General features: G+C 46.2%; 1 protein-coding gene across 9 annotated transcripts in view; it reads left to right on the plus strand.

Moving 5' to 3' along the window:
* The window catches only part of RB1CC1 (RB1 inducible coiled-coil 1), a 666,167-nt gene that overhangs the window by 435,825 nt on the left and 209,203 nt on the right, over nucleotides 1–21,139 (plus strand). For all 9 annotated transcript variants that reach the window (XM_085605628.1, XM_085605635.1, XM_085605627.1 and 6 more), the window contains one exon: nucleotides 15,943–16,189. In XM_085605628.1, coding sequence (XP_085461754.1) covers nucleotides 15,943–16,189 — 247 coding nt within the window. The remainder of the gene's footprint in view (nucleotides 1–15,942; nucleotides 16,190–21,139) is intronic.

Genomic DNA, 21,139 nt, shown 5'->3' on the forward strand with positions numbered 1-21,139 from the left:
ATTTGGTTTTAACGATCAATCTTTTTTTATTGATTCACTCATCTATTCACTTATATTCTATGTGTCATCCATGACACAGTGTGTTTAATCAGGAGCAGTGTAATGGGGTCTGGGTAGCTCAGCATCATAGCAAGTGAATTTCAGTTGTTTTTTTAAGTTTTGGATCAAGGTGGTATTGCCTCATCAATTGACTGTTTTTAGGTCTCGCGTGAGCCAGCGCATGCGCTACTCTGGCAAGACATTTAGTGAGTGGGCTTTCAAAAGTCCGACCAGGTGGCATAGAGTGTACGGTTACGCGCACAATGACGAGCAGAGGCGCCATCTGGCTTTCCTCTCTCGTCAAGGTGCGGGCACATCGCACACCACTCGCCAGCCTACTTTCACTTTTTCCGTTGCACGCGCGCACCACTCGTGTTTTCGCGTGCTTGGTTTCTTTCACTTTCGCGGCCTCGCGGCCGCGTCACTTTCAGCCGAGGAAACAGATCTATTTCTTTAAATTACTGTGTGGTTCATTTTCTGAGTATCAAGAGCAGCGGAGGATATGTGTTTGTTGGAAGGTGAGACACAAATCCAGATTATTTTGTTTGCTATTAACCCCTTTTTCGCAAGTATGTTCTTGTAGTGAAAGACGATTCTCTGTATAATTTACATGCATGTTAAGACTTGGCCGTCCACTGGGCCAAATCCTGGGGAGCTCTCGCCCAGTCCTCGTTGACAAACGGTGTTTATTTTATCTCATTCAAATTCCAGTGTGTGTGTGTGTGTGTGTGTGTGTGTGTGTGTGTGTGTGTGTGTGTGTGTGTGTGTGTGTGTGTGTGTGTGTGTGTGTGTGTGTGTGTGTGTGTGTGTGTGTGTGTGTGTGTGTGTGTGTGTGTGTGTGTGTGTGTGTGTGTGTGTGTGTGTGTGTGTGTGTGTGTGTGTGTGTGTGTGTGTGTGTGTGTGTGTGTGTGTGTGTGTGTGTGTGTGTGTGTGTGTGTGTGTGTGTGTGTGTGTGTGTGTGTGTGTGTGTGTGTGTGTGTGTGTGTGTGTGTGTGTGTGTGTGTGTGCGCGCTTTTCTATAGTCTGGACCCCTCTATTCATTCTTTTGTAAGACAGGCCTTTTTCGCATAGCTAGGCCTGGGGGCGTTCATCGGTGTGTGCACATGTGCCACAGAGACCGACGGCGCACCCCGTTTCATGTATAAACACTTCTTGTTTATCTGGTGAGGGACTCTCTGTGCTGGCACCTGACTCGCTAGAACTCATAAGAGATGCAATTAAATGCATTCAAACTATTTGATGAGAGTAGTTCCCTGATTCCATCTGGCACGTAGCCACCAGCCGTTGAAATCGTATCTCAAAATGTAAGCAACTAGCTCAAAAATATATAACTCTGTGTTCAAAAATATAAAACTCTGTGTTGTAATTTAAGTAGGCAGTAGGACTCTTAGAAATTTGGGTGTTCAGCCAGAAAACACAGACGATTCGAAAAAATATGTATTTGTGTGAAAAAATACACGTAAAGATGTGCTTGCAAGATTGTTCAAAGAATAAGGGTTTGCTACTGACATGTCAGGAGGAGCTCCAGGCCTGACTGTTTATTTAGCAAACAAATGCGTTCTGAGAGATGTGGTCCTAGTTGTCTTCCTTCTGTTCAGCCAACTGATGAAATACATTTGACAATGATGATTCTTAAAAGAAAAGTCCAGGATTGGAGAATCGTGCTTAAGATGAGGTAAATTCATCTGGTAGTCTTGCTGCGATGCCTGGAGAGATATTTAGGTCATAGGTTTGAATCCCAGCAAAGCCAGTTCACCCTAGCATTCTTCCGAGGCCAGTAAATTGGATGGGATTAAATTGGATATTATAAAAACCTGTTGTTTACATAGCTCAGCAATACCTCAAGTGCTACGCAAAAAAATTAGGAGCCATATGCTGGGCAATCATACTGTACGTACACTGCCATTACATAAAAGAGGACTCTAAGAGCTTTAGTTAACTGCAATGACATCACACCAGCGTACCTCCAAATTGATTGAACCCTGAAGTAATTTCACAAGTATTGGAGTTACCAGATGGAAGTTGGGGAGGGGCTGCTCTGTATCATCCTCCCCAGAGACACCAGGTACATTTCCGTACTCTTTTGCTCTTTGTATAGCCTTCAGTAGCAGGTTATAAGGCTATAAAATGGCCTATGATGTTTTTTCTTAATTCTCAAATATTACCTTTGTCTCAGACTTGTTAGTTTATTGTTATATGCCCTTGGACATCTTGGGCATTTGATGGGTCCCATCCCTACTTGATTGTGGCAAAGTTTTGCCGGAAGATAAAGGGATAACAGTCTGAGGGGTTTTCAATACCATTGGACCACAGTGACTGTAGAATGTATAACTGGGGAAACACATCTTTAATTAGGTTGATTTGTAACTTGGTTATGGTTTGATGAACTAATCTGCGTGACTTTGTAATGAGATAACAAACACAATAATCACTGTCTTTATCTGGGCTCAAGTGAGATGAAATACTTATTCCATGTTAGATCAAGACTGACTGTCCCTACATTGTGGCTTTTATTACTCTGAGGTTCCCCTATTGCTCTTCTTGCCCAGCTGTGAAAACTAAAGCGGACAATTGGTTCCTGGTGGAATAACCATGATAAAGGGAACTATACTGATGGTCTCGACATCAAAAAGTTTGAAGACCACTGCCCTATGGCACAGATTTTTAACTTAGTCGTTTTTAAGTCACGCCTTTTATATCGACCACGCCCCTTTGAATGACCCTCCAGTTTTTTCATCCCACTTAAAGCCAGGCTTAAAAACAAGTATTGGCATAGCCAATAGGTCTCGCCTTTGGGATCTTATAAGTGTTTAGTTATCCGGCACAATATCCTTGGTGCAACTACATCAACTGTTGCATGGCTAAACACTTCTAAGGTCCCAAAGGCGAGACCTATTGGCTATGATAATGCTTGTTTGATTTGTAGTGGCACAGAGTCAACAAACTCCAATACAAGTATCAAACACCATTTCTGATGGATACTTCTGACTGCAGATTTTTCACCTTCCATAGCAGTACACTGCTAAGTGGTGCTGTGCAGCTTCATGTATGCTTCATTCTCCCACTGAAGTGCCAGAGAGGAGATGCATATAAGCACCCGCACACCAACGTCCGTTCTTTTCTTTCCACACATTTCCCCGCGGGGCCAGACCTCCACTCCCTCTTTCGTCAGTGTTTCTACAACTTTGAAACTGAAATCCAGTGTCCAGGGGAATGGTCTTCTCTCCTAAATCTAAAGGCATATACAATATACTTTGACGCATCAGTCACGGACCTGCCTGAGGTGTGTTTTAGGTGTCTGAGCTCTCTGCACAACTTGAAATTCTGTAGTGAGTTCACCCTTATTCACACAAAGGCAATTGAGTACCACAAAGCAAAGCTGTACATCACCAAACATAAAAAGAAGTCACAGGCCTCGCGTAAATCCTGCTCCAGGTCGGGGGGCTCAGATTCACTTCGCACCAGAGCACGCTCCCGTGAGAAGTGTGGTGGAAGTCATCCAGTGAGTCGAAGTCCAATCGAAAATAGAAGTAAGGGAAGCAGGACTTGACCATGTCACACCACTCTCCATCAAAAGCTGTGCAATGTAAAGGTACCGACTGACTTTACTCCTGATCTCTGATTAGAGAGCTAATCCCACTATTGGTCAGATGCACCCGGGCCATTGGCTACACTGCAGTGGGGCGTAACGTTTAGAGCGGCCATGCTGCATATCTTTGGCACTGTTCCAGCTCTCTCTGGTGCACCTTCAGGCACCAAGTATCCACAGAAGCCCTCAGTCAAACTACCGCTGTAGATCCATCCTCTGTACCGTCTGAACCCCTTGGACCCATCACAGGTTCAGCCCCAACTCCATTGCAGATTTCCCTGCCAGCTCTGAGACCTGCTTCGGTCCCTCCTTCATCAACGCCAGTGGAAAATGTGACACAGAGCCTGATGTCCAACCCAGTGTCAGCTTGACCCCATCTGAGGTTGTGCTGCTCATTCACGACAGAGCACCCAATTCCCATACAACCTGTGTCTGGTCTTCTGCCCATACAACCTGTGTCTGGTCTTCTGCCCATACAACCTGTGTCTGGTCTTCTGCCCATACAACCTTCGTCTGGTCTTCTGCTTGCTCTGTAGCAGAAGCGCCCTCAGAGGCTCCATTCTCTTTTTGACTCTGGCTTTGACCAGAGCTTGCCAACTCCCACATATTACGATAGTGGGGATGGGAATGATTTACTCCCCACCATTATGATGATGACAGCCTGTATGTGAACATACAGGAGGCCAGTGGCCTTCATACTTCGCCTGATACAGGATTGATCTCACTTCCTGGGCCTCCAATTTAAGGGAATGCATCCTTTGCTGTGGTAATTCGGAGAGCAACTGAGGTTCTCGACCTGCAATTGCCTTCAGTTGAAGTTAAAACAAATGTCCTCAACAACATTTTGCAATCCCTGCCAACGCTCTCTAAACCCTTACTCAATAAAGCCCATACTGACACCTTAAGGAAGATTCAGTGGCGTAGCAAGCCCGACGGGCACCCGTGGCGGCCGCATTGAAGTGCGGAGGGGGGGGTTGTGCTGGTGAGTTTTTTCTCTGAGCGAAGGGGGGGGGGGCTAGCAGTTACTGCCCCAGGTGATAGCTGGGGGAGGCCACCGCCCCAACATTTGTGCCGTCAGGAGCAGACCCTCCCCCCAGCTATGCCATTGGGAAGATTTGGTCCATGCCCTGTTCTTTATTGCTAGTGAGTAGGCACATGGCCAGACACTATAAACCAGCTTCTGACAACCATGATTTCCTTACACAGTATCTTTCTTCAGAGAATCTGGTGGTTCAGGCCTTCACCAGCATGGTGAACCCCATTTAATTCCCAAAGACACCCCCAGACCCTCTCCAACCCCACCTATTCTAGGAGTCGAAAAGGATTGAGGCATTCAGAAAACGAATATTTGCTTATTGGACCGGTATACTCATACCCTCTGGTACATGGCCTCCTTGGCTCTGACTATTAAAAATGGTCCAGATGCAGCCAAATACATGATATGTAAAGGCTGTGATACTACTGATTGTTTGGGGCAAGCAATTGATACCAGTGTGGTGCCCCAACACCATGCTTGATTGTGATCCACGGATTTGTCTGGAAAGATGCAGGCCTTCCTTATGAATATGCTTTTTCTGCTGACTTATGTCTAGCTGGCAGGAAAGCCAATTCTGCCTTAGAACACTTTAAGGACTCTTGGGCCACAGATATTCTTTTGGCCCCTGCAAGACAGTTTCATCAGTTCAAGAAATTTGAAATTTGGAAGATAGTCTAGGGGTGTTGCCATACAGCCAACTCCAATTGTCCCAGCCCCTCTGCAGTCACCCCAGTCTTTTATTGACCAGAGACGTTGATCTTGTAGGTAATATGCAGGTCACCACGGGCATCAATCCTCACAGTCCCCTTCCCATTCGGCCACGCTTTTTAAGCTTGCCATTAGTGGCTCACAACCACTCTATGGGAGACAAGATCCAATACTTTCTTCCATGGTGTCGATCCATCACATCCGACTTATCGGTCCTTCCAATCAATAATCAGGGCTATTTCTTTCTGCCTGGCAGCACCTTCCGCCACATAAGGACACCATTCAGAGGAACACCTATCCAATCTTTATGCAAGAGGGTCAAGCTTTGCTCTCCAAAGACCACTGAAAAAGGGGCAGGTTCTTGCTCCCTCTATTTCCTCGTGTCGAAAAAGGATGTAGGGCTTCGGCCTGTCTTAGATCTTCGTCCTCTTATTGGCTTCCTCTGAAAGGACAAATTCAAAATGCTCACCATCAGGTTCTGTCTGCCCTGAATCCGGTGAATGGGACGGTAGCTTAAAACCATCAGGATGCATATTTTCTTATACCCATCCATCAGTCCCACAGATGCTTCTTGCAGTTCATTCAAGGTAGGCCAAGACCATGTTCAATTTGCTATTCTCCTCTTCGGCCTCACCAGCGCCTCTCGGGTGTTCACAAAAGTTCACGACGACTGACTGTTAAAGGCAGGCTTGCCACAGTCAGTTAAGCACCACTTCCAGACAATGGCACGCCTCCTGACCTCATTGTGTTGAACAAGCTGAAGTTGCACCTTCGCTGAAACTTCCTTTTATTAAACTTGGATACAGTGCAGTTTAGGACTTTCCTTCTATTGCAATGAGTCCTGGACGTTCGGACTATGATCCTGCTGTTTCAACCTTATGCCTGGATCTTGGAGAGAGGCTTTCTGGTCTGTAAGCCTCCTGCTTGTCTTCTACGCCACGTGTCCTATTCGGACTCTGCAGTGGAAACTAAAGTTCCAGTGGGTCAGCACCAAGGCAACCTGTCAGATGCTATCCAAATTATGGAAGTGACAGCACACTATCTGCACTGATGGCTGCTCAACCGAGTTGAACTAGTGGCAGACCCCTCTCCCTTACTCACACAGAGCCGACAGTGGTGACTGATGCTTCACTGCTGGGTTGGTGAGCTTATCATGGGGAGGAAAAGATCAGAAGTCTCGGGTCTTCGGTGGAAACCTGACTCCATATCAGTTTGTTGTAGTTGTGAGCCATTCTTCTGGCACTGTAGGCCTTCCTGTTGTAAACAGGGGAAGGTTGGGTCAGGTTCTCATGGACAACATCACCACTATGTGATACTGTAACACGCAGGGTGGGGTCTTGGGCCCTGGGTCAAGAAGCTCTACTCCTTTGGAGGTGCCTGGAGTATATCCCTGATTGTAAGCCACCTGACTGAATTTCTGAATGCCAAGGCAGAAGAGCGCTTGGCGACTGACAGATTATTATTAGTATCACCACCCCTAAGTTGCATAGAGCATCTTCCAAGAGTGGTCGTGGGGCATCCTGGCAAAATCTATTCACCACCATCAAGAATGTAGAGGTCAAAATTTTGTGCATTGAAGTTCCCACAAAAACTCTTGAAAGGAGATGTATTCCAGCTAGAGTGTATCACATGGCCTCTGTATACCTTCCCTGCCTCTCCTGCCTTAACTTCTGAAGAAGACCAGGAGGGAGCAGTCAACCTAGTTGCTCTGGATTGGTCCAGGAGAGTGTGGTGGCCAGAACATTTGGGCATAAGCGTCTGCCCTCCGATCAGGTTATTAATTTGGAAGGATCTTCTATGGCAGCAGTAGGGTAGAGTGCTGCACCAAGCCTGCTCAATCTACACCTCCATACATGAGGATTGAGTTGCTGCACTTGTCTGTGTTCGATCTACCACCTGAGGTTGTGGATGTCGTTCTTGCTTCCAGGTGTTTGTCTGCGAAGTCCATTTTCCCCGGGGGCTTGAGCAAATATATGGCCTGTAGTGAAATCTGGAAGTCAGACCCTTTACAGACTGAACTGTTGGATGTTTTATTGTTTGTTTAGTCTTTGGCCCAGTAAAGCCTTGAAGTGGGCAGTATTAAAGGTTACTTCGCATGCCTTTTGGCCTTTCTGCTTTTGCCTGACCATATGTCCTTGTTTAAACCATCTGTTGTGATGTGGTTTATTAAAGGCTTATTACACATGTTCCCTCCCAAACCGTTTGTGATGTCCCAGTGGGGCCTTAACTGGGTCTTGATATTTCTGATGTGTACACTCATCGAGTCGATGCACAGCTGCTTGTTGAATCTTCTGAACTTAACATCTGTCTTCCTGATTGTTATCACTTCGTCTTTTTGCATGAGCAAACAGCAAGCTCCATCAGTACAACTGACGTACAACATTTTTTTTCTGGTCATTCTGGTACTGAGAACTCGGGCAGCCTTCTTGCCAAAAGCAGTGGCTTCTTTCAACTTTGTACAGTCTATCACTCTCTCATTGTTCTTCGCCACGCCTCACCCTTCAAAAGAGGAGAGGCTCAACTGTTTGGATGCCAAAAGAGCTTTATGCTTTTACTTTTGATTGAAACTTTAAACAGCAGATTTCTCAACTTATTAATGCTCCCCCAGGCATCAGACTGGATCGTAAAAATCTTCAGTAGTACACCTGCGCCACGGGAGGTGGCGCCGTTGGCTCCGTACTGACGTCGCTTCATGCTGGATTTGTGTGTGTGGCCCTATATAGGTGCTACCCAGGTGCACTACCATCAGTCTTCCTTTCCACACCAACGTATGCAGATCCGGAGCAACAAAACTTCTCATCATAATTTTTCAAAATATAGTCTGTGTGTGTATTATGTTACCTCCCAAATCTACAGGGTTTACACCCTGTGTGGAATGTTGCAAGCAAATGTCTGTGACTGACCCATATGTGGTTTGCTTGTGGTGCAGATCATGGTTCCAAGTCCTGCAGTAATTGCGCCTTGATGTACCCCAGGCTGATTCAAGAAGCTAGGCTATCTGTGCCGAAGCACCGCAGGACCCCCGGCTGGGATAGCTGGAGGTCAATCCCACTCCCTAGGTCGCTCTCCTCAGGGAAATCGAAAAAGAAGTGCAGGAAATCCAACAGGGACTCAGCCAGGTCCCGCCACACTCATTCCCCTGAAAAGATGGAAGGGCATCATCGTGCCTCCAGATTGCACTCCTGAAGTTAGTGCACTTTGGATTCAATTCCAACCTTGGTCCCGCAGCAATTGGAATTTCCATGTCCATTGGCAACCCTGGAGCAAATCGAGGAACTTAGAGATTCCTTGCTGTTCCTTTTGGCACATTACCGGCTCCCTCTGGTACTCCTTCAGTCCCCGCAAGGAGCCGAGAGACCTCCCATCTGTGCTTCCGGCCATTTGTTTGTCCTCTTTGACAGACGGGCACCCTCTGGATCTACTCTGGGCTCTGCACTGACTTAAGTACCGGTTCTGTCCCACCCCTATGACCTACACTGGAACACAATCAACTAATGCCAGCACCTTCCACTCTGGTGGCCAAGCAATACTGCAGTCCATTTCCGAGACAATGATGCCCCAAACTCGACCAAGGCCACATGCTCCTTTGTCTGGGCCACAACCCCTCTACCATTCTTCTTATTTGGACACAGTGCCTCTGTCTTCCTTTAAGGCTCAGGTCTTTAATGACCTTTTTGACACGGATTTAGACAATGAGGGCTATGATGTTGGGGATGAGATTGTCCCAACGTATTCGAACGATAACTGGAAAGAAAGATCTCTAGGATGCCAGAGGTATGGATTTCTTCCCAGTCACTGGGTTAATTTCTCCTCCTGAACCTGCCACTGAAGACAGTGCCTCCTTCTCTGTTATGACTCAGGAGGTCAGAACTAATGTCCTGACTGACATTTTGCGACCTGGCTAGATGAGTTCCGAGTGTCTGTTAACATGTAACGAAGTCTTGTTGAGGTTCACCCATACATCGCCAGATTGCCAGATGTCATCTCCCTGCTCCAGATGGCCTCACCTTTCTCACCAAGTAGCCCAGGCCTAAGGCCCGTAGAGTGAACCCAAACTATTTGTCCCCTTCTACTCTCGACAATGAAGCAGAGATTAGAAACCTTTGTCAAGAGGGTTTCCTCTTCACAGGTTTGGCCCTTCCTTTGATGAGTGCCAGCTGCCTCTTCGGCTGCTGATACTCCCACACATTATGGGGCTCCATGGCCCAAGTGTTGCCCATGGTCCGAAAGGAGGCCCGGGCCATCCTTTCCTGGGCCATGCAGGATGGCCTAGCATGCTCCCCAATTCTCCATCTGCTGCAGGCTGGACATGGATGACTCCCTTGGTAGAGCTATTGGTACGAGTGTGGCCATCTGCAGACACGTTTGGATGTGGTTCACCAGCTTTTCCGTTGATGTTCATGCCAGACTTATTTTTTGTTTGATCTGTTTATTTAGATTTTATAGATATATTTACATTACAGGGTCAGGTCGTAATAAATCCCAGGGTGTATACAGCTTAATTAGCAATAAAGCTAGACACTTTTATGGTCACAGTATGACATGTTATGAGCAGACATCCTAAAGAGAGATGGATTCAGCAAGCGGGCACAGCGCTAACCAGCCATCTTGCATCTAAACTGCAATAATACATCTGGCGTCTGCATTCGACGCATTGCGGCTCCAACCATGGCACTGTATGGTAATGACATAACATTTTCTGATAACTTATCAACTTTAAGCAACTAGTAATAAAAAAAAATTGGGGAAAAAATTAAGGGGAGGGGAGGAAGAGAAAGAAGGAAACCGGGGTTTGCTGCTTCTCCAAACAGTGCCAGTTTGCCCCTGGTTTTCTTCCATTGTTACGGATAGTATCAAACAATACACAGTACACATCTAAATGTATGTTGTAATATAGTGAGGGTTGCAATATCTAGTGTTATGCGGGTGCGCCTAATCAGGTGTGAGCGGCGGGTCAGTTGGGCAACAAGTCTGCAACAGTTTGCAATGAAATCTGGAGGTTGGTCAGGCTAGCACTCGATTTAGAAGCAATGGGCTACTTGCGAAGGCCCAAGGTATATTCCCAGCGGAGGGATACTCACTCTGCCAGAACCCAAGTGAGGACGGAGCGTGACAAGATCTCCACTAACCACGTCTCGTGGATTTCCAACTCCTTGTGATCAGGCGCTTGGCCACCACGAAGCCGAGATCTAGAAAGCGCATGGTGGCTCTGTATTTCTTATCCCTAGGAAATAGGCCCAGTAGACAAACCTCCCATGTGCAGGTGAGTTGCCCGCCAATACATGTAAACAGATGGAATGTAACCTCGCCCAAGTAATGCTCCGATGATGGACATGACCATAGTATATGTAGCATATCAGCGTCTAGCTAGTCACTGCGGGGATAGGCTACTACTGTCCTGTGGAAATAACTGTTAATTTTTTCGGGAGTAAGATATGCTCTATGTATGCTTTAGAGCTGTATCAGTGGAAACCTGGCATTACCGGGGATGTAAGTAGGGCTTACTAAAATCATGTTCCACTCTTTGTTGGTTCATGGTTGAGCCAGATCAGTCAGCCAGTGTTGTCGCAACAATGTCAATGCTGTGGTGTCCTGCACCCGAAGTTCATTCTCAAACCACCGGGTGAGATGTCGTCCTGTACCCATGACATGAAGATATTGAATTGTGAGGTGCATCTGCGTTTCTTGTGAGATGTCTCCCCAGTGGTGTCTCAGTGTGTCAACCCTTGAAGTGTGGCTGATAAAGTGTCCCAGAGGAAGTCTCTCCTCCTGCGTTAGTGTCTCATATGGGAGGAGTGTGCCATCTTGGTATACGTCTCCAAGTGTATGAAGGCCTGCCTGGTTCCAAGCCAACAATTCCGCCATCGGGGTGATCCTGTGACCCCAGGGCATGCCCAGTAGTGGAATTGCAGAAGCATATGGCGTAACATGTTTAGTGAGAAACAGACTGCGGCGAAAGCAGTCTTATACCACCTGTAGCAACATAGAATGAGGCGGAGGCATCCTGGTGCAGGGATGAAACAAGTGGAGGAGAGTTTCCAGGCTCCAACCAGGGGTGTCTGCTGCCACATCCGCAAGGTGCGAGCCTGCCAGCCAGCGAGCCGCCCACTGAAGTTGGAATGCTAAATAATAATGTTCTAAATTAGGCACCGCCAGTTCTCCCTTTTCAGTAGGTAAATATGATTTTGAAAGTGCCACTCTGCTACTGGACTTATTCCATATAAAGTCACAAATCATTCTTTCAAGGGGAGAAAAAAAGACAGAGGAATATATAGTGGCAAATTGGTAAAGTAGTAGAGAAGATGTTGGAGCACCACCAATTTCGAAAGAGCAATTCTCCCGGCAAGCAACACTGCAAGTGTCTTCCCAGAAAGAAATCAGGGATGTCAGAGAAGTAATCCCCCTTGTTATGTTACCTACAAATTGGTCTTAATCTGCATGATAAATCCTGAGGCCTACTCATTGGAACATGGTCGGCTGCCAAGCCACGGTTGTTCCATTAATCATAAGGGCTGGGTCAGTCAGGGTAGGGCCTAAGGGGAATAAACAAAATCCCCCACCAGTTCATTTGCAATCCAGACAGGTGCACAAATTTTGTAAGGAGACGAGGTATCTCATCCGGGACAGACCAGGCATCCCTGATATACAATATCAGGTCATCTGCATACATCGATATAGCGTTGACACTGTCACTCTTTGGTATGCTCCAGGTCCCCGCCAATGATCACATAGCTAGGACCAGTGGTTCTGTCGTTTGGGAGAAAAGTAAGGGGGAGAGCAGGTAGCCCTGTCTAGTACCCCTGCAATCCTGTATCGGCGCAGATATAAGGCTCCCTGTTTTAACCCTCGAGGTCGATTTTGTCATACAGGAATTACACCAAGCGGAAATATCGAGATTCAAAACCATATACATATGGACCTCCATTAAATAGGGCCATTCAAGAGTGTTGAATGCCTTTTGTAGATCAAGTACCAGGCATCCCGATCTTGGCCAGGTATGAGGGGCTTCGTAATCCTTATCGAATTCAGTTGGGAGGCCATCTGGGTCCGACGCTGTTCCGGTAGCGATAGTCCAAATCGCATACCGAATCTCCATAGGGGAAATGGGACCATCGAGGTCCGACCGTTGTGTTGGGGGTCAATTTAGGGAAGGGCAACCCAGATAGGAAGGAGTTAATGTCTGATGTGGATGCAGTTAGTGTCGACTGACAGTGAGGTGTAGTGGTGGAGCATTTCAGGGTGAATTTTACAGTGTGTGTGTGTGGAGTACAGCACCTCTAGACTGCAGCGCAGACACCAGTTGCATTGGCAACTCCTGCTTGATCACTAAATCAAGAAGAGAGCCAGGATGATCAGAAGATGCGTGCACTCTGGCTGAATGCGCCTCATAATTTAGACACCTTAACAGTTCCAGCAGGGCTGCATATTTGTCGCTCGCCTTCTCAAGGTCAGACTCATACGAAGCCTCTGTAACAGTATGGGTTGGTAGCGCCAGGAGTTCCTGCTCTACCCGAGATAGTTTGCCCTCTGTTTGTTTGCGTATTCTGCAGCCAAGGCCCAGACAACAACCCCTCAGCGTCACCTTCAGCGAATCCCATTCTTTTAGATCCAAAGAGGCCGTGCCTGTGTTTAGGTCAAAATATTCTACAATAGCTGTGTTTAGGGAAACGCGGAAAGGTGAGGCTTCCAGCCAGGCTTGTTGTAGGCACCAAGTAGGGATCGGTTGTGGTAATGTGCTCATATTGTGGGTTATGGTCGGATTGAGTGCATCCCAGATAATCAGTATTTGTAATGGAAGGCAGTAATTTGGGTGTGCATAATATCCAGTCTATTCGAACATGCAACTTATTTGGATGGGAGTAGAAGGAATACACTCGGGTAGAGGGGTTGCACGATCTCCAGACATCTGTCAGTCGCCAGTGACGCAGCTGTTGCTGTAATGCTGTGGCATTGGTGGAAGCTGCTGTACGCTGCAGATGGAGAAAGGAGCGGTCCAAGCTCATGTCTAAGACTCTGTTGAAGTCGCCTTCTATTAGCCATGGAAGTCCACAACATTTGCAGAGTTTTTGTAAAAGTGACAGCAGGTAGGAGTCCTTGTCGGTGCATACATTTTGCCTCACAAGAGAAGGCCCATTGAGCCTACTCTTAATAAGGATGTAACAACTCTCATCATCTATCTCAGCCTCCTCCAGCTGAAAAGGAGTTCCTAGCCAGACCAGACTAATACCCTTCGGGCGTTGAAGAAAAAATGTGTGGCAGAACCCCACCCTCTCAATGTGCGCTGCAGCTCAGTCGCTTCAGGTAATGTTAAGTGTGATTCTTGTATTAGGGCTATGTTTGCAGCGCACTGTTGAGGTATGAGTATACTGCATAGGAACGGGGTGGAATATGCATAACCCGCTCATCCATGTAACAATATGTTCGAGGCATGTGTGCTGTAGGTCACATGCTTTGCATACTCCTGCCATTTAGTGTTGGGTCTGGATGTCTGCAATTTGTTTTTCTTCGAAGAACTCTTTCCAGTCACAAGGTAAGTAACTCTTTCGGTAACAATGCGCATGGGCATCGACTCCATTGTTAGAATGTTTTTTTCCGCCATCGGGTTCGGACATGAATTGCTACGCTCTGGTTCAAAGCCATTCTTCGGGTTCCCCTTGGTGCTAAATTCACTTAGCCCTCGACGATATTGTTTTCGTACGCGTATTCCACTTTTCCGCGTATTGTATTGGTCGAAGAAAGCGTCAATTTTGATCAGGAAACTCGTGGAAGACCTTCGGGCCTAACCGTGTCGGTACACCTCGCAGTCGATGGAACGGACTCCCTTCAGGTTCTGCCTCGGTGCCATTCGAAGTATCCGCACACCGACTTGCACAAAGTGTGCAACTTGTGCTTGTGCCCTGAACACAACAAACAGAACTGCAACTCGTGCAAATTGTTGCGATCGAAAAAGACTCTCCGCGATCGTCGGGCTTGACGTTGTGAAATGCAGAGCTAGAACGTCAAATACACGCCGGACATCTTCAGCGAAGGTTCAGAGCAGGAGGAAGTCGACGCACAAGGTGCTGAAGAGGAGATGGAGGAGCAACCCCTCTCGGTGCTGGAATCAGACTCTGAGATGGAAGAGGACTTACCATTCGGCCAAGGTCATGGTTGTGTGAGTACAGAATACCCCTTACCCCAAAATCAAAATCCTACTAAACATAAGGCTTTGGTGCCACCCCTACCTGTGGGTCACGGTCGGCACCGAGACAATGTTTCTAACACCCCGCCTTTGGGTCTGGCGCCGAAACAAGTAGTCAAGCCTTCCGGCTCAGGACCGAATCGACCTAAAGCGGGGTCGGAGCCGAAACCAACCAGCTCAAAGCTGAAACACGCTTCGGAGCAGGAACCTTCCACGCCCAAATCCAAAGTGTCTTCGGAGCCGAAATCTTCCGCACTGAAAGGGCTAAATATTGAAGTATTGAAGTCATCGGTACCAAAACCAAAAGACCTTCCTCCTAGAGCACAGGATCAGATTTTATGATTTCCCATCCCCCAAAACAGATCCTAGACAAAAAAAACTGTACATCAATACTGATACAGGACTTCTAGTCACTAAAATGCCTCAAAAGCATAGATCATTGTGATCTATATCTTTCTGTGTTATGTTAATTAAACTTTAACCTGAGTTAGTATTACATATGCAACAAAAAGTGTTAGCTTTATCCCATCAGTATCATTCTTTTATTAAAAACTCATCAGCATTACCTCTGATTAGCACAGGAAACTCAAAATAACAGACTATAGTTTGCACCTTCCTTTTCATATTGTGAGCATGTATATAATGCTTTTACTGTAAAATTAAGGTACACTCAACTAGATCAAATGCAGCTTTAGTACCAATTTTGTATGGCATGTACCCATCTTTTGGACATGTAGGCCAGCTATGTCTTACACCTTCTTCAGCTAATGCTGTCTGTATTGTTCCTTGAGTTTTCATTCTGAGTATGGCCTGGAAATGCTTAAGAACAATGTTGCCTGGGGTCCGACTGTCCTCCAGTGTCTTCATATATTTTTGGAGTAGATGGAAGCAGAGATGCTTGTTGACGATAAAGTTGCTCTAATGGTGACTTCAGTGTTAGGAGCGATAGGTTCTCTTCTGTTGCGAGCAATTACACCACACAACCCTAATTTGTTGCTATATTTCCATTTGGCCTTCTGCAGTCAACAGAGGTTAATGCACATCTTCATTGTGGATGAGAGCATAGGAACGTATAGCATACTATCATCCATATGTTATACCAGCTCCCTATGTTTACCAAAAGCACTATTTGAAGAAGCCACAACCCTTTCAATCACAACATAGAGAGACACTCAGTTTTTTGTCATGCGATTAATGTTATGAATAGTGAGACCGGAGCAAACAGTAAGGTAACGTTATTTTTTTTCTCAACAGTTCTGAACAAGCATAAAACGTGTAGATGTAAAAATTAACTAGTTTGTCGAGACAATTAAAATATAACTCTCTTGTTAGCTGTACATTGTTGAACTGTTTTTGGACATATTTTAAATTATTTTGCATTCCCTTTAGATTTGATTGAAACACTTTCTGAAGACCGGGCTTGTTTACTAGAGGAGAAAAAAAAGTTGGAAGAAGAAATCAGTAATCTGCGGAGCAGTGCTTTTCTCCAAACTGCATGTCCGGCTACAGTTTCTGAATCAGGTGGAGCCTGTGCCCCTGACTTTGCAATGGAGATGGGAAGAATGATCTATGAAGCTGCTGGACCAGAAGAAGAGAGGATCGATTCAGCTTTAGAAACCAGCATGATGACTGTTCAGTATGTATTATGACACATACCATACTGTACCATATTGCCTATGCTATTATTATGTCTGCTAATTTATGCCACATTATGACATATTTTATAAACCTCAATACAAGTGTTGCCTTTGATGAATGATATGAACACTTCATTACATTTCATGAATGTCTTTGTTTGTGATAGTTTGTGTGGTTGCGTACCTACAGCTTTCCCATAATTCAGATCCAAATTACATTGAACTAGATGATAGGGGTTGAAATTTAAGTAGCAGGAGGTAAAAAGTTGTGCTTGTTTGTCACTTGCAATGTGACCGATTGAAGTACCACAGTATGTAGTATGTGTGTTCTCAGTTACCCTCATTTTATACAGTATGTGTACAAAGACATTTAGTTTAATAGATGCTCCTTTGTTTCGGATTGTTTGTAATTTATCAACATACCATGCACTCTCGCTTTCCAGCTTGTTTTATATTACTATACAGATGCTGAGGTGGAGAGCAAAAAAGGTAACCACTACTCCAGGCTGAGATGGCAGTTGTCCAGCTTGCTCCATGTCACTAGTCTGTTGAGCACTATGCATCCTTGAAACAGTGACACAGTCACTGCCCAGAATCAGAGAGGAGTGGATGACTGAGGTGTTCAAGAACTTTATGTCTGAGGATCATGGATGTCTACTTCAGTATGGGGATTGTGTTGACCCCTCTGTACCCATGGGGGCAGCAGGAGTATTGTAAGGCATTGTCTCCACATATGTATGCTGAATGCCTGGCAACTATGATTTCAGACCAGTGCTCTGTGAGCAGAAATAATTAAGTAGTTGAACCCATTACATAATGGTATCACTAATTCATCTGAATTACAGGTGGAATGTGGGGATCTCAAGATGTTGTTTGAGGCTGGAAAAGGGCCTCACTTACTGTCCATCTCGTCAGTTGTTTTGCTGAGTCACGGCCAGTGAGAAATCCATCACCTTGGACTCAGCTAGATTGCTCTCATTATTTTGTCTATATATGTAACTTGTCTCTTCCAATTGAACAGCAAAGTCTGCAATTGCAAAGACATACTTCCGAAATTAGCAGGCTGACTTCTGAGTCTTCGCTTTACTATGTTTAAACCTGTCAAAAGATTTAATGAAGTAAAAAATCTTTCCACCAGAACTAGTTCTAGCTTCAATTGCAAATAATGAAATAGTCGTTGCTTTTTCCACTTTAAAAAAATTTTTATTGAGAGTTTACAGTACAATAAAAAACAATGACCATGCAAAGAATTTTTAAACCCCTTTAGATTTCAAATAACTGCACTGTGAAAACGATCATCTCTCAATAATATATCTGTATATCATATCTCAAGGGGTCTAGGACATGTATGGATGGTGAAGGAAGCTGGGCTAGTAGAAGAACACTCAAGCAAAAATAAACAGTTGCAACAATCTTCATTATCACCTTCTTATTACTCCAATTGCATATGGACCAAAATCTCTTTTGACCTATCAGTAGTATACTGTTGTGTATCGCAGGCCACCTGGCCATTCCTGCCCCTTTCAGGCTGTCTCTAAGGGTGCAACCCATGATTTCCTGCCTAATCCCTGAAGTTGCAGGCCCGGCTGAGCTGCAGTTTGAGTTCAGTCTGTTACTACTCTCAATCGGGTACCATCGTTAAGTCCCCAGCAGTGCCTGTACGTTATGGGAAAAGCAGAATTATGGAGATATTTATCAGGAGCCATCTACTTAGGAAGTGGACTAGGATGCAAAACCATAGATTACAAGTATTTTTGCAATGAGTGTGACAATGCCTGGTAAAAAGAAAGTGGGGAAGATAAGCCCTGTTATGTATAAAATGTAAAGTTCACCCTCTCTCCCTTCTGTACTATGAGAGCAAAAAATGTAAATATCAACTCAAGAAGAAAAAAGAAATGGAAACAAATGATATGGATACAGATTTTTTAGGGTAAAATTACAGTGCAAAAGATTATGGTATATGTTACATTTCCGGAAATGACAGTTTTGACTCTCCATTTCTGCTTTCTGCATTTTTGCATTGGATATTGTTACATACAACTCATTAGCCAAGGATTTGATTTCCTTTACTTTAATGTCTGTCAGGTCAGATAAAAATATACGCAACAGATGATGTACTGTTTCGTTTGGATACTATGTCGTACCCGGATCACGCATTACTGACACTCAGTTCCTGTGGCATCTTTAAAAAAGAAAAAAAATTGCAAATGCAACAGCCTTGCTAATGAGATTTAGAAGGGAGCAATGAGAATGAATATTGCTCCTTACTGATGCTCTCCCTGGAGATAAGTAAAAAAAAAATTATATGTTACATAGTAGTAAGCTGAAACCAACAGGAGAGTCCAGTCGATGTCCAGTTGCCCTGGGTACAAGAGCGACGGCAGGTCTAGTTTTCCAGGGCCCTTCTGATGTTGCAGACAGCATATTCAGCCCTCTTCCGATCTCCCTAATGTCCAGGAGTGTTCTGAAGTGGGTGCTTTGAGGTGCCTCATTTATAAATGCCAGGGTTCAAGCCTCTGGGTCGCGTCCACATCCTGTGATTCTGGGCAAATCACTTAATCTCCCCATGCCTGAATGTGTAACGGAACCGGTGCTCATGTAAAGCGCTCCAATACCTTTGGGTCGAGTTTGCGCTATATAAATCTGCAACAAAAAAAATTATACTTTGTACAAGCTAATAGATGGGAATGACATCTGGAGATGCCCTAAACAATGGGGTAAAGGGATGACTGAAGTCTTCGGCCACACTAAAGTTGGGTTCTGAGGACCCGGAGTGTACTATAGTGATATGGTGATTTCCAGTGCCCTCCAACATCAAACATCAAAATCTAATTTGATGCAGTCCCTGTAACCACAACAATCTCAAATCTGGTACAAGAAAGCTGAGCTTTCTGCAGGCAGACAGTGGATGAGCGCAAATTTCTTTTAACATTGTTTCTCTCCTATGAAGTGCACCCTATTTTTTATAGGTAAATCTAGCAGACCTGTCGAACAGACTGTGATGCTGTAATATCATGAGTCCGTATGTGATTGGTGCCAGACTGGTTGAGAAGACAAAAGAAGGGCCCGGCCCAAGTGTCTAGCTAAAATTTGCCTGTGACAAGAGAGTCATCTTACATCGTAAGTTTTATATGAAAAGCAAGATGTAATATTCAAGCAGGACTTATACACTTGGAAGTCCAAAAGGATACTCCCAGCACCTCTTTCATATTCTGTCAGGTTTAGAGTGGTCATGTCTGCCCAATCAGGCCATCTATTGTTTTGATCTTGGGAACAAGTTCACAACTTGTTCACACCTATTTAAATGCTAATCACTGCCTGGCTAAAATGGGAGAACTAAATCCAGATTTAGTTTTCAGGGACTTCAGTTAGGGCGGAGATAACTTGTTAAAACATACTTTTATGTAATATTTAGAACAACTCTGACTTCACCATTGAATTGGATTTGAACAACTACTGAAAATAGTTGTTCAGTCATTTTTAGGTCTCGCCTAGCGAACGTAGCGCATGCGCTGCTTCGCCTTGGCGAGACTATTGTTGTCGGTTTGGTGCGCGAAGGGAGACAAACCATGTGCGCGCACGGACAGGCTATGTGCACGTGCATGGTGTCTCCTTTCTGCCTCACACGCTCCCACCACGCGCTCCCACGCTCCCACCGGGCGATTGTTAAAACTGCATCTCCTTTCCGTGATTTCTGCAGTAATTCAAGTCATGCAATCATGTCAGCGCAGTAGAGTTAACATTGACTGGAGCGCTTCCATCCGAACGCAGCCACTGTGGCCGAGTAGGTCATCCCATATGTGTATAACACTGCCTCATGTGCGAGGGGCCTCATTGTTTACAAACAGGTCGGCGAAGGCAGGCGGTTGTAACCGGGACAAGCCACCGCCTGTGCAGTAGAAAAGGCATCTGATAGAGACTACTAGCCGCAGATTCCTTATTGTAGAATTATCCCCAGGCGTGAGACTGGACCTGGAAAATGTTCTTGTCCCAGCATCTCTGAGCGCTGGGGGGTGGCACCACGCAACTCCGCCCGCCGTCCTCCATGGGCGTGACATCAGCGAGGTCACATAAGCCCCACCCCGTCAGTTTCCTTCTTTTCCGCGTTCAACATGGATCCGGATCGTGTTCTGGCCTGTTTTAAGGCCTTCTTTTCAGGCTTCGCGTTTCTTTTGGGAACAGTGTACGAATGCCTTCGGGCTTCAAGACGTGCTCGTCTTGTGCGCGCCAGATGTCGGTGACGGACCCTCACCCCATTTGTATGTGGTGTTTGGGGGAGCACCACGACTCCACGGACTGTGAGGCTTGTCAGCAGATGAAGCCGAAGTCCCGGTGGGAGCGCCGGATGAAACTCCTCTCGGACCGCATGTCCAGGTCAGCGCCGTCGCCGCGTCTGTCCCATGCGGTAGGGTTCAAGAACCGCCGCTTCCGTCTCCGACATCGTCCCTATCCGAGGCCGCAAGGGCACCGCTCACCTGTTGGTAAGTGTCGCAGTTTGTCCTCAAGGCCCGGTCCCCGCCCTATGTGGGTTCTCCACGGCTTGTGCGGCCTCGTGCGTCGCCACCGTACCCGCCGTCCCCCGGTGTGGGGGCGACCAGAGCCCAAATGGAGGCCTATGCGGCAGCCTTGCAGGCCTCTTTGGCTCCTCCTCCTCTTCCTGGGACGTCTGCGGATCCCTTGCCATTTGCGGGGCCTTCTGTGGCGTCACCGGCGGCTCCGTCCCTGGCGCCGACAGGTTCGACTTCAGGTTCTGGAGATGTGGTGTTGTCGGGATACGGCCCTACGGGGTTCCCTCCTTCGGACCACGGCACCTCTGCCTCACCGCAAACCCCCGTGGGGGTCCCTGTGGTGTCGCGGGAGGTTGCCGGTACTCGGGCCCCCCTCGGTCCGCTGGGCAGGCGGCAGCCTAGGCCGAGCTGACACCGCTCAGGTGCCGGCGGCTGATGGCC

Source organism: Triturus cristatus, chromosome 5_1 (assembly GCF_964204655.1).
Source record: "Triturus cristatus chromosome 5_1, aTriCri1.1, whole genome shotgun sequence".
Taxonomy (NCBI): domain Eukaryota; kingdom Metazoa; phylum Chordata; class Amphibia; order Caudata; family Salamandridae; genus Triturus; species Triturus cristatus.